General features: G+C 42.7%; 1 protein-coding gene and 1 gene segment (V, D, J or C); both read left to right on the plus strand.

The window, feature by feature from the left end:
- Nucleotides 1–6,730, plus strand: part of LOC132579234 (vacuolar protein sorting-associated protein 29-like) — a 138,599-nt gene extending 131,869 nt beyond the window's left edge. The window contains exons 1-4 of one of the 3 annotated variants that reach the window (XM_060249471.1): nt 681–1,233; nt 3,893–4,084; nt 5,555–5,790; nt 6,273–6,730. In XM_060249471.1, coding sequence (XP_060105454.1) covers nt 1,231–1,233; nt 3,893–4,084; nt 5,555–5,790; nt 6,273–6,390 — 549 coding nt within the window. In that variant the 5' untranslated portion in view covers nt 681–1,230 and the 3' untranslated portion in view covers nt 6,391–6,730. Of the gene's footprint in view, nt 1–680; nt 1,234–2,603; nt 2,850–3,892; nt 4,085–5,554; nt 5,791–6,272 lie in introns of those variants that run through there. The other 2 variants (XM_060249470.1, XM_060249472.1) reach the window with 2 other exon arrangements.
- Nucleotides 6,731–10,211: 3,481 nt separating this feature from the next.
- LOC132579126 (immunoglobulin lambda variable 9-49-like) lies at nt 10,212–10,850 on the plus strand. The segment is given in 2 exon segments: nt 10,212–10,274; nt 10,438–10,850. Coding segments are annotated over 2 exon segments (360 nt in total).
- The last annotated feature ends 3,471 nt before the right edge of the window (nt 10,851–14,321 follow it).

Consider the following 14,321-nt stretch of genomic DNA (forward strand, 5'->3'; position numbering starts at 1 on the left):
AATGTTAATTTTAACCCCCCTTTTTGCAGCACTGGTTGCACTCGGTGGCAGGTGTGATTCTGACTTCCTCACCTCTTTTTTTAAAATCCAAAAGTCTACATTTTGATTGCAATAATCCTGCTGGTGATTCCTTATTTTTGCATTATTTTCAATCCCCAGCACCAAATTTCTTTTGTTAAATGTGCCTGTTTTCTAATGTTATTTGTACATTAATAAATAAGCATTATATATATTATCTCTTATTTTCTAATAATGAAGTCTGGATATCTTTGGATACTTAAATCAGGAGACTGGAGCTGTAAAAGGGGCAAGACAGATCTTCCTACAAACCCAAAAAAGGGCCCCAGGTTTGCAGAAAAATGTGAAATCTACAAAAAATACACTGGGCAGTTTTAAAAAACCAGAAATGATAAAAAGGAGCTCCCGTAGCTTTAAGCAATGGACTCCCTCAGTGGCTATTGCCATGTAGGGATGCCAGCCTCCAGGTGGGACCTGGGGACCCCCCAGAATTACAACTCATCTACAAAGATCAGTTCCCCTGGAGAAAATGGATGATTGGAGGGGAGTGGATCCTGTGGCATTAAACACTCATCCATACAAACATACTTCTCCACTGGTATATATTGTACTAATAAAGTAACCACAATGCCTTTCTGTAACACAAACCCTTTAAAGAGTATAATCACAGAATGGAGGGAGTTGTGGTTTTAGAATTACTCCAAGAAGATCTGTACGCATTCAGCAACAATTTGCTATCTGAATAGGTCTCTCCTCCCCTATCTTGAGATTTAACCACTTTAGTTTAAGAATAGGAGGCTAAAATGTCAAGTATGGAAACCTGAACCATGTTTTCTAAAAGTTCTCCAAAATCTCCCTCCACCCTGAAGGCAACAATTCTTTACGGAGGACATGGACTGCAAAAGGGTAATAAACAGAAAGGGAATGGGTGTTCCTAAAATGGACAGATTATAGTGGAGCTAAAATCTGGCGACCTCTGTTGGAATGAAGCCTTGTGCAAAAGTGTTTTCAGGATCAGGGCTCCCCATTTAAACCTCTGGGGGAGAAATCACAGGGGAGATTGCAAGGGTAAGGGCAGTGGCTTCAGTTTTGCAATGCCCTTGTGTCAGAAGCTCCACAAACGTCCTATCTTGGGCAATCACTGGGAGTACTTTGCAGTGCATCTTGCTGTGTGCAGGAGCAGACTAAATAAGGAGGCTGTATTACAGCACGATGGTGAGTAGAAGAGAAGGGAAAGGGTCTGGGAGAGGCAGATGGGGCTGCTTTCAAGGCCGAATTGTTTTGAGTGTGGAGAGTGTTGCTCTGCCACAACTAACCATGTGGCTTAATTTGTAATAAATCTTCTCAGGGTTTAGCCTGAGAACCTGTTTCCAGTGCTTGTCTGTTGAGTATGTGTAGCTGTAAAAAAAAAGGGGGATGCCTCTCTGAGTATGTGCAGAGTGTTTTCTACATTGGGAAAAAAATTGCTATCCCTTGCAATCTAAGAGTGAGGGTTTACTTCTCATCAGGAAAGCTGGCGGTGTGTATGTTGTGTGATTGTGTGTGTAATCCTGCCTGGGAAATATACTTTTTGCTGTGGAAGTCTACTGTCTCCCTTAGGCTAAGAAAGTGATTACATCTTCTGGGCCTGCTTCTTGGTTTACAAAGGACTGAGTAAGGACTGTCAGTCAGAGCGGGGCTTTCAAGCATGCCTGAACTCAAGGGTCTCTTCTTTACAACTTAGCCTTAAAGAAGTTGCTGCTACAAAGATCTCTCCCCTCCTCCCACCATTGCAGTGCAAGCTATACTTAACTGCCTGTAAAATTAGATTCAGGTGAGTAACCTTGTTGGTCTGAAGCAACAGAACAAAGCTTGATTCTAGTGGCTGAGACCAAGGAAGGGATGTAAGCATGCAGACGTCTTCAGATCAGGGTTGCCAATCCCCAGTTGGAATACAGTATAACCAGGGAGAATCACGGGGAGATAGCAAAACCAAAAGATACCGTGATAGAATAACAAATGCTATTATTTCAACTCTTATAAATAGCTTATTATATTAGTATTTTTACATCCCATCAATGAAATATATTTCCACCATTAGTAGTGCATGAATATAAACAACCACTTCTGGATTTTAGTGGACAGTGGCTGGAATGTTAGGCTGTGCCCGTTTCAGTCTCCACTTAGCCTTAGGTTTGCCACTCTTTGTCAGCCTAACCTACCTCACAGGGTTGTGAGTATAAAAAGAGGGTGGGGAACCAGCTATGCTACTCTTGGCTCTTTGGAAGATTGGGATATGCAGTGAGGTACACAATGTAAACTTGTCCTCATCATCTAGAAGATACTGTGCATTTTCCCAGTCTTGTTGTAGTAGTTAAAAACAGCTGGTAAAGGGATTTCTTCAGTCCTAACCAGTCTACAGATTTCTTCTTTTTTGTTTGTGGGGAAATTTTCTCTTAGCTCAGGAAAAATGGCCCCAGAGCAAACTAATTTATGCTGTAGCCTACAACTTTAATGCCAGTAGCTCACAAATTAGAATTTTTGCTCTCAAGACTCCACCTTTTAGTGGGAGTATTGGTTATAAGTGCTCTTGGGATTACTTAGCTGTTGAAAAGTTTGCAATGGGTACTTTGGAAAGCTCTCAGCACACAAGGCCCCTCCCCAGGGACATAGTTAAGATCAGCTGCATTCCTTTCATCCTCATGTGATTGGCTCCCATGACCAAGTCTGCTCTTGTAAGTGCATTAATGTTTGAACTGGTGCCATAAAAGAGAAGGGTTAGAACAATGCCCTGACTCCTGCCACTTGTTTCCTCTGCACCAGAGAGACAATTGCTTAAGATGCAAGGCCAGGTCAGTATGCTTGTGAAATAGGGGATGAATCAACCAACCAATGTTCTTTATTTTAACCCTGTTTTAGTAAAATAAGGCCAGAATATTTGAAAGGCCTCCTACCTTGCAGACAACTAACAAAAACCCAGGGTCAGTTTTGCTTCAGAGTGTTTAGTATTCAAACCCAGCTTGTGTCTCCAAGGAGTGAATCTGAATACATGGAGATTTTCCTTATTCCCTGTCCCAGTATGCTCCACACCCAGTACCCTTTTTCAGACATGGGCCCTTTTTAATTCCTGCCTGCACCCCAGAAAAGATGGAAATATAACACTATGGAATTACTATCTTGCTTGATGAACAAAATAGGAGTCGATTGCACTTTTAAGACCACACTTAGTTTTATTCAGAACTTGTCTTAAAGGTGCAATCAACTCCTATTTTGTTCTACTACTTCAGACCAACACGGCTGCCTACTTGGATATATCTTGCTTGCTGTGAAGGAAATGGTGTGTGCCAGAACAATGGTAATGCTGGTGGTAGTTTCATTGGTGGAAATCAGGGCTTTTTTTGAGCAGGAACAGTTCTGGCTGGCTTGCTGAGCTTTTTCTACAAAAAAGCCCTGTGTGAAACAATAGTGATGTCAGGGGTATGTGGCCTAAAGTATAAATGAAGCAACTCATTTACCTCAGGGAGATATTTACTATAAATGGAGGAAAGTTTCTGAGCCGCACATAATTTACAGACTAACAGTTCATCGATTTTAAGATTTTATTCCTATGCATCTCCCAAGTGGGGCATCAAAGAAGTGAAACTGTAATCAAAGCCACTTATGATCTCATGTGGAGTAACTGGAGGCCTCGTTTTACATTGAGCAAGCAAGGTGTTTTTTTTAAAGTAGCGATTTGTTTCTATCGTGAAACATTCTTCAAAAAACTTTGGGGTGGGGGCGCACTGGGAAATCAATGAAAGTAAGTATTCAGTAGAGACTTGCTCTCAACAAATCAGGACCATCTGATTTTTAACATGTATTCTTTTCCTCCCTTATGTTCCCGGACTATAACAAGTTGGTGCTTGTGATAGGAGACCTTCACATCCCGCATCGATGTGCCAACCTCCCATCCAAGTTCAAGAAGCTCCTGGTCCCAGGGAAAATCCAGCATATCCTCTGCACGGGAAATCTCTGCACCAAGGACAGTTATGATTACCTAAAGACACTGGCGGGGGATGTTCATGTTGTCAGAGGGGACTTCGATGAGGTAGAGGCACTTCTGTACATAGCTGTGGTGGCAATCTAGCTGGGTGGAATGATAGACATTTCTGAATGCTCCTTAACTGTGAGGCTGTAGCTCAGTAGAGGCTGCAGGGGCAAAGGGCTTTCATACAGAAGGTATCAGGTTTGGTCCTTGACATCCTGAGTCCAAGATCCTGGCTATACGGGCTAGGAAAAGACCAGATCTCAGGGAGCCCCTGCCAGTTAGAATGGAGCTGTGGACAAGTAGTGTGACTTGGTTTCCTATGTTAAAATATGCTGAAAAGGGGAAGTGAGCTGCAACTGTTGCTCATTGGTTCGTATCATGCATGCAAGTTTATCTCTTGACGATTAGAACCTGACGTAAGCATAAGAAGACCCCTTGTGGATTGGAGCAATGGTCCATCTAATCTGGCATCCTGTTCCCCACAATGGCCAATGAAATGCCTCTAAAAGATAGACAAGATACAAGAATACCATAGCTGATCCTAGTTATTGCCCCCAGTAATTGGTACACAGATATATACTCCTGCAGAACACAGCCATTGATGGGCCTCTCCTCTATAAATTTGCCTAGCTGCCCTTTAAAGCTCTCTAGGCACTTGGCCAGTATCTTGTGGCAAGAAGTTCCACGAGTTAATTATGTGCTTTCTATGAAGAAGCCCATTTTGTCTCTTGAATCTACTGTTCCTTGTTTTCACTAGGCGGCCCTAAATTCTGGTATTCTTTGCAGACAAGATTAATCTGTCTCTGCATCATTCATAAGTTTATAAACTGTTAACACGTTCTCCTCCCCCATTCCTTCTGGCCTGCATGTGTGAAATTGCCCACTCCAGAGGATGTCTGCAAATCTCACAAGGATGCACACTGTGGAATACTGTGCTTGGAGACATCTCCACTTATTCTGCTGGGCACAACTGTGACTGATTCTCTACTAGCTTTGTCCCAGTCTCACACTCCTCTGTGGGGCTTCCATCCAATTTCGCACAAGTTGCCCTGGGGCTGCAACTTGTTCTGCCTCTTTTGCACAGCAAGCAGAAACCAGTTTTTGGAGGATTTTGCTTGCTGTGTGAAAGAGGCAGAGTGAATTGCAGCCCCAGGGCAGCTTGTGTGAAATTGGACGGAAGGCCCACGGAGAAGAGGAACGCGAGACTGGGACAAGGCTAGTGGGGAATTGGTCTGAATGTGAGTTGACTTCCATAATATCAGTATGGAGAAGCTATTGCCAGCCAGCTCAGTGCCCTATGGAACCAGGTAGGAGATCTGGTTTACTATAAAACTGCATGGGGCAAAACTTTCTCTTCTATTTAACTTTTATAGACACAGGAGTCTGAACTTGGCAACCCAAAGATGTTTCTTATAATGTAGCCTGGCAGTGCAAATGATAAACTCAGCAATTAGAAGTGGCTGAATGTTGTTGGCAGTAGAGCTATGCCTAGTATTGATGATCAGATATTCTTTTCCCTCCCCTTCTTAGGGCCTGAGTTACCCAGAGCAAAAAATTGTGACCGTTGGGCATTTCAAAATTGGTCTGATCCATGGCCATCAAGTTATCCCTTGGGGCGATATGGCCAGCTTGGCGGTTCTGCAGAGGCAACTGAATGTGGACATCCTCATTTCGGGGCACACACACAAATTTGAGGCTTTTGAGCATGAAAAGAAGTTCTTCATCAACCCTGGATCTGCCACAGGAGCCTACAATGCCCTGGATAGGTGAGACCAATGTTCTTGGAAGTATACCTGGACACAGAATTTTGGGAACATTGTTCCTTTTGGCTCTGGGGGAAGGGTGCAGGGGAAGGACATGTTTCTAGACCTCATTCCTACAGGAAGATATAAATGATAGTTCTCCTGTAATCTTCCATGATGATGTTTTCATGTCATGTGCCCAATATGGACTTCAACATAGCTTCATCTTTGCTCGCACCCCTACAAAATGCATACACCCAACTAGAACATGCAGTGCAAGTTCTGTATATCCATTCTCTTGAGTGTAATTTTAATGATAGTTTGATAGGTGTATATAAAAATGCAGAATTGAAGAACCCTTCTGTTGAGTTCCATATTCCTTAGTTCAACCTGAGGATGTGTTTGAGAGACCAAAACAATTTCATCCAGTAAGGCTACCGGCTTACAGATCAGCTGTCAGCCTGAGTCGTGGTTTAATATCTGCCATACATTCTAAATCTTTACAGAAACGTCACTCCTTCCTTCGTTCTGATGGACATCCAGGCCTCCACAGTTGTCACTTACGTGTACCACCTTATCAAAGATGAAGTGAAGGTGGAAAGGATTGAATATAAGAAGTCTTAATCCAAGTTCCCTTACTGGAAATGCTTTACGATTTTGATGTCTCCATGGATTTGGCTGTATATGCACATGCACTGTAATTCACCTGCAGCACAGAAATACACACCAGGATCATAGGGAGGGGTATGCTGTGCTCATTCCTCCTTGGGATCTTATTGTAAACTTCACTGTTTCTGGAATTTTGCTATTGGAAAAAGTGCTGTAAAAATAATCTAAGTTTATAAATATCAAAACCTCAGCTAATTAGAAAAAAAAAACTGCTGTGAAGAACATGGAACTGATGGATTACAATGTGCAAAACTGTTCTAAATCCTATTTAAAATAAAGCCTTTCCTCTCTGAAATACATGATAGCAGGAGTGGATGTACTTCCCCTCCCCTGCCGCCATGAAAGCTATCAGGCAGAGGTTGAGAGGGAGCATGCAGGCTAATTAGTGAGAGCTTTTAGCATATGATCTGCTGCTCAGGAAATCTGCAGGGGGTGTAGTTGCCTCCTTTACTGTTGTCCAACACAGATGTCCAACTGAAGGATGAGACAGTGCATTACTGTGATGCAAGCCATGGCCAATACAGCACCGTTGTGTATCTCACATGTACAGGAGGACTTCTTTCCTCTTTCAAATTATTTCCTCAGACCTGCTTCTTTTTCAGAAGACACTCTTAGTATTCATAGAATCATAGAGTTGGAAGGGACCTCCAGGATCATCTAGAATTAGATTCAATTAGATTTATATCCCACCCTCCCTGCCGAAGCAGGCTCAGGGCGGCTCACAATTACAGAAACGATAGATTACAGTAAAACATCAATACAACACTTCCAGCAATTAAAACAGTTTAAAACAATAAGAACAATTTGGTGCTAGTATCAGGTTAATTTTTGATGGCATTCCATGCTCTTAGGTGTCCTTTGTATCGCTATATTGGCAGTTTAATTAAAGGCTAGCCAGAATAATATTATCTTGCAGGCCTTGTGGAACTGGGCAAGGTCCTGCAAGACTCTGAGCTCCTCTGGCAGTTGGTTCCACCAATAGGGGGTGGTGATTGAAAAAGCTCTATCTCTAGTGGTTTTCAATCATGCCTCCCTCAGACCGGGGATTGATAGAAGATTTTGTGTTCCAGATCTAAGTACCCTCTGGGGAACATGTGGGAAGAGATGGTCCCTAAGGTAGACAGGTCCTCGGCCATATAGTCCAACCCCTCCTGCACAATGCAGGGAATTCACAAATACTTCCCCCCAATCCCAGTGACCCCTGCTCCATGCCCAGAAGATGGCAAAAACAAAAACACCCTCCAGAATCCCTAGCAAAAATGGCCTGGAGCAAGGGTCAGTTGGATCTGGTAGTTGACTGAAATAAAATTGAGTTGCGCTGAACTGGCCCAGAGAAAAATGGCTGCCTGTCCCCAAAGAGGTGACCAGCATTTCCTGAATCTTCATTTGGACTCATTAAATACCTTCCCATTAACAGGACCATCTCAACTGTACAATAAAAATGATGTAATTCCAATTTATAGGGCCATCTTTTCTGACTTTTTATTTAAATTCCAACTTTATTGCTCCTGAAATAAATTTTATATTATTTATTTCTGCCTATGGAGCTCAAGGTGGCTTACAATATTAATAAAGCAAGACCGAGTGCATGTCCCTGGAGAGGTTGTTCCATAAATGTGGGACTGCCATTGAATAGACCCCCTCTCCTGTACCCAACAATTGATCAATGGGGCAGTCAAGAGAGCCTCCGCTGTGGTTTCCACCAACGTTTATGATTCTTGTTTATTTACAGGAGTCACAATTGTGTGGGTTTTTTAGTCCATCTAGAAACGCAGAAACCATTTGAAGAGCTTCTTTCATGAGCTCAAGACAAAATGAGTTTTCTAGATGAATTTTCTGGGGTCTCAAGTAGTTTTGCAGTTCAATAGATTCCTCTAATGTTATCTGCGGGACTGCAATCCTGGGAGTGAATCCCTTTGAATGTCCAGCCTCAGATCTGTTATGATTTTTATTTGATTAGATTTCTGATGATGATCATTGCAACTATTGACATCCACCTCTGTGGAAATTTGGCACTGAAATACCAAGATTAAATCTACAAATCTTGAACACAAATTCTCAGATATCAAATTAAACTGGAGAAGGATTTTTTTAATAGCTCCAGAATATTTGCAAAGAATTTGTGGGCAATGTGAGAGCTGAATTTCCACATTACATGGCCATGGCTTTTGTGATGAATGTGCATAAGTCAGCATTCATGTGAACGCTAATCCTTCATATAAATGCCAGTTTGTGAATGTGTGAAATTCTTTACTGCATACCTGGGCCTTTGGCACTTTGAGGGCCTTTTAGTGCCACCTCAAACCCTTTGCCAAATCCTGATCTTCCAGACTGCCAGTCTTTTCACCCTGGATACGAAGCTTAATGCAGGAGAACTATTTTCCTTCTCAAGATGTGATTCTTTGTTTTTCATACACACAGACAGTTTAACTGTTTGTTCACTGATTCCTCCAGAGCCTCTTCTGTATGCCAAGCCACTCCACACTGGCTCTGAAACAGACTCTGGTTTATTAAATGTTTCTCACATTAGAGTGTCTCAAGCAATCACTCCCTTCTCCATCCACTCACCAACTCCTTCAGCTCTCTACCTAACTGTCCCTCTCCTTTTTGACAGTTAGCAGAAGTTCCCCCAATCAGAGTGAGTTTCATTAGCTGTCAGTCATGCCAGTCAACTCCCTCTCATCCAAGGTAGCCTTGCTTCCAAGCATACAATTGCTTGCTGTCTGTCACAGCTGTTTTTATTGCTAGTGTATCCCCAGGGGGTTTAGATTAGTATACCCAGGGGTAGCCAAAGGTAGCTCTGCAGATGTTTCTTGCCTACAACTCCCATCAGCCCCAGCCATCAGCCATGCTGGCTGGGGCTGATGGGAGTTGTAGGCAAAAAACATCTGGAGAGCTACCATTGACCACCCCTGGTATACACTAAACAGGGGTAGAGTGTGGTGGAAATAATTTAAATGCATATTCGCAGCCCCATAAACAATAAATGTGTTGAAAAAAACTTCTTCCATCTTTTAGAAAACTGCATCTTCTCTGTTATGCTAAATGTTGTCTTAGGACAAAACTACAAGTTACCTTGGCAAAAGAAGTGCATTTCCAAAAATTTGTTGGCTGCAATACAAATATGGGACCAGTGAAGGCTTTTGCAGGCGAGTAATAATGGAGGAGTGGGAAAGAGTTCTTAACCCTTCTTTTATCCACCAATTGCCTCCTCCCCACAGGTATTCAATATTTTATTCTCAGTCAGCTATGAGACCAGAAATATATAGGGTGAAAAAAAAGGACTTGGAGCAGGGTAGGCTGGAGAAAATAATCAGAGGTACATCCCTTCCTGCCCACTGTGCAAATTCTGCCAAGTTGTTAGGTATGAGAAGGGGTAAATATTTTCCCCTCCTAACCATCAATTATTTCCAGCAAATTCCTCCAGCCCCACCTTATTGTTAATTAACAAATGAGTCTCTGCCAAGGTAACATGTAGTTCTTCACTCAGTTCGTGCTTAGTTTTTTAAAAAAATCATTGTGAGTTAAGTTAGTGCTACATCTTTTTGTAAGTGAGTACCAAATGAAGAAATTTCCCTCTTCGTTCTAAGAATCCTCCTTTCACGTTAATTTGTTTTTTGGTCATTGGTCTAGCTAGTATGCTGCAGCTCCTTATTAGAAGTTTGCCATTTCTAGCAAAACCAATGGATGGAATGAAATTTGCATGACCCGCCCGTTCTGTGGATATTTAGGCATATAAGAGAGAATGGGGGAAGGTCTCTTGGAGACATAGAACCACCATTTGACCCTCAGCATGGCCTGGGCCCTGTATCTCCTCACAGTTATCAGTTACTACTCAGGTAAATGTGGGGTAGATGAACTTTTCTTAGCCCAGGGTGTGGGGGGAGCCCATGTCTATTTTGTGTATGTATCATAAAACATAGTAATAATTCTTTGGTGATATTTGAGGGCGCAGAAAATGTTCTAAATCTTGCTTGCTCATTTTTTTTTCTTTTGGTCAAGGTGTCAGGTCACAGCCTTGGACTCAGCCTGCGTCAGTATCTGTGTCCCTGGGAGGGACAGCAAAACTATCCTGCACAACAGACAGTGAAAATTACAGCATTTATTGGTATCAACAGAAAGCTGGCCAGGTCCCCCGCTATGTCCACTATGCAGGAGGCAGCAGGGGAGAAGGGATCCCGGATCGGTTCACTGCTTCTGTCTCTGGGATCACTGGCTATTTAACCATCGCTAATGTCCAGACTGATGATGAGGCAGATTTCTACTGTGTTAAATGGTACAAGAGTGGTAACCAGTTCCACAGTGATAAAAGCTAATGAGGAACTGAGACAAAAACCTTCACTCTTTCTCCCTAGAGTGAAGGATTTAGAAGCATTTCAAGTTTAATTTGATCAGTGCTTGTCGTGAGAACCGTGGACAAGCCAGGAGCTCTAAGAACATGCAGTCAAAAAGAACCATGACCTAAATCAAACTGTGCCCATTTGGAAATACAATAAACATTCTGAATTGGCACAGAGCTATTGCACACATTTGTGAGAAACCTTCCTGTTTTCCAGGGAGGGGGAAGCAAGAAAGGCATCACAAGAAGATGACTCAGCAGACATATGTATAACAGGGATGTTGGGAGGATGTCTTCTAAGCATGGTGCAAGGGTCACTGGGGGTGTGTGCGGGGAGGTATTTGTGAATTTCCTACATTGTACAGAAATGACCTTGGAGGTCCCTTCCAACTCTATGATTCTAATCAGTGTAAGCGTGGATTTTGTATTTGCATAACTTTATTTCATTCTCTAGGCAGTGGTATTGTTTGCTGATACTTCAGGCAGGCAGGAAAAAAGTCTTTCAGTAGCTATTCTGCCCTATATGGGAGGAAGGCAAAGGTATATACTGGTGAGTCAGAAGGGTATTAGAGACCAGGAAATGAATGTAGGTAATGTTTGTTCCTTCCCTTGAGGCATGCACCCCACCTGTCCCTGAGACTTGAGAGGGATAGAAGCAGAGACTCCACACAACAGACACACTTTACTTAGCAGACATGAGAAAGACCAGTGATGGAGAAAGACCTCAGCCGTTATCACTTTTGTTTCACTTAAGAAATGGACACAACTTGAGATACCTGCTGAAATAAACCACAGACTTCATCCAATACCATGATCATTTCTGTTTCTTTGAGATTCCTCAAGTTAGGATGGCTTTTTAACCATCACTAACATTCAGTTGGAGGACAAGGATGGCTACTGCTGTCTTATAAAAGATTCTGAGATGTAGACTATGGAAGGGACAGATGAGGAAATCAGATAAAAATCAGGGATGCCATGAGCTTTGCCAGAAATGAGTTTGTTGGGCAAATGTACCATATTCCATGTCAGTGAACTCCTTATAAACTAGTTGGTGTCTGCATAGTCATTTTTTTTTTTGCTGGTATAGTGTATGGTTGATCTATGGGTATAATTAACAGATGATGATGATATTGGATTTATATCCCGCCCTATACTCTGAATCTCAGAGCAGTCACTATCTCCTTTACCTCCCCCCCCCCCCCCACAACAGACACCCTGTGAGGTAGGTGAGACTGAGAGGGTTCTTACAGCAGCTGCCCTTTCAAGGACAACTCCTATGAAACTTGCAAGTGGAGGAGTGGGAAATCAAACCTGGTTCTCTCAGATAAGAGTCCGTGCACTTAACCACTACATCAAACTGGCTCTCAGTGCTCAAACTGGACCCAGTGCTTTGGTGAACCAAATTGTTCTGATTTCAGGAGGGGCAGTGTGTGAAATGGAGCCCTGGAACACCATGCTTATGCACATTTGCGTATGTGCTGAGCCAAATGTAAAAAAAAAAAGATTTTTGGCTGCAGTGGCATAGGCAAAGTATCAGGGAATATTTTTGTTTGCAAAAAACCCACCCACACACAGAGTGTTTATTCAGAGGGCATGATAAGTTCTTTCTCAGTGGCTACCCCAAGACCAATTTTCTGAAGTACCAGGTTGTGTGGGATGTGTGAGTGAATGGGGGAGGGGAGAAAAATACTATTGATAAACAGTGATGTTGCTAACTAGTAACAGCTTGATGGTCCTTTATGAAACTTTATGAAGTGTGCTACACACAGCATGCATACTCAGAAGCCAATCATGCACACATATGTGCTGTTGTGCTAGATGTGCAGTCCCCCAGGGGACTCAAAAAATTCAGTCTGCAAACACTCGATCTGATTATCAGTCAATTGAGAGGATATTTGCAACTGGTGTTTGCAATGTGATCCAAATCCTCAGAAGACTCGGTGTCCCTACTAAAACCCAGTCTTCTCTGTGTTTACCCTGCCCAGATTCACCATGCATGATTGGGGTCTATTGCTGCAGCTGGCCTGCTGTTGCAGCATCTAGATATCTTTCAACATGTTACATGTGATAATAAAGACATTCTGGCTTGTATTCCCAGCAATCTAATCTCAAAAAAGGGATCAGCGGCTGAGTCCCCCTGAACTATGGATTGTTTTCTGACTTGAGGTGTACCGTATTTATTTACTTAGTCATACACTGTTTTGGTCTTTCATTCGTCTGGATCTCACAATTTATTTATTTATTTTTGTCTACTGTCTGTCTACTAGCAGTGGTGCTTTCCTTAGGAACAAGAAGGGTGATTTGGTTCAGGAGTTTCCTGTTGTTCAAGGGCAGGAGTGGCCAAATTTGCTTAATGTAAGAGCCAATTAGAATAAACATCAGATGTGTGAGAGCTGCAAGACATGAATGTCAGGTTTTGAGAGCTGCAAGGCAGGCAGGCAAATAGATGGGGGAAGGAGAGGTGGAAATAAAGTAACTTTAACTTTAAACGCATTCTCCAAGTTGCTGGCTGGCTTGGCTTGGCAAAGTGATTTAAACAGACAAATCCCTTCTCCAAACTGACCAACGGGCTGGTGGGGGCTTTGAGAGCCACACAACATGTGTGACAGAACCACTCTACATCACCTAATTCCTGCCCTTACTACAGTCCCCATCCCATGTGGCTTTTGCCCATATAGGTCCCATAAACTCTGTCATAGCCTTGGTGGTCAAAGTCCGCTCCCCCCACCACAGCTTTTTTTTTTCCAAGTAGAAAAACTGGCTTGATCCAACCCTTCATGTTGAACTAAATTAAAAGGTGTTTGTTGTCTGATATAAAAATACTAGAAACCATAGATCTTCATGATTTTTATATGGGGTTACCCAAAATACATTGGAAGGCTGCATATCACATCCATGTCCACATATTGCACACACAAAAAGCATGGGTCCAGTGCTTTGTGCTCTCTAGGAGTTGGCTTCTAATCTCACCCACCCCCTATCACTGGGGAAGGTTGAAACACAGCAAAGTTAGAGATCATTCTGAACCCACCAATCTATAACTTTATTTTTGTTTTTCCACCTTCCCCAAATGCAGAAATGGGGAGTGGATTAGAAACCCGAGTTCAATGCTGGCGGAAGCTGGGTTTGGGTAGCTGGCTCAAGATTGACTCAGTCTTCCATCCTTTTGAGGTTGGTCAAATGAGTCCCCAGCTTGCTGGGGGTAAAGTGTAAATGACTGCGGAAGACAATGGCAAACCACCCTGAAAAAATTCTGCCATGAAAATGTCATGATGCGACATCACCCCAATGTCAGAAATGACTGGTGCTTTACCTTTTACCTAGATAGGATTTCTAATCTACCCTTCCCATGACACTAACAGTTGGCAGTCAGTTTGAATTGGCAACATCTTTGTGCATTAAAATACCCATTGCAAACCAGTTCACCTGGCATTTGTGGCTGTTCAGTGGCAAAATTCATCTGCTGAGGCCATGTGACATTCTGCCCACAGTCAGCTTTTCTTATTGTGAGTTATGCACCAGCTCCATCTATTTCGTTGGGGACAAA

This window comes from Heteronotia binoei, chromosome 11 (assembly GCF_032191835.1).
Source record: "Heteronotia binoei isolate CCM8104 ecotype False Entrance Well chromosome 11, APGP_CSIRO_Hbin_v1, whole genome shotgun sequence".
NCBI classification, from domain to species: domain Eukaryota; kingdom Metazoa; phylum Chordata; class Lepidosauria; order Squamata; family Gekkonidae; genus Heteronotia; species Heteronotia binoei.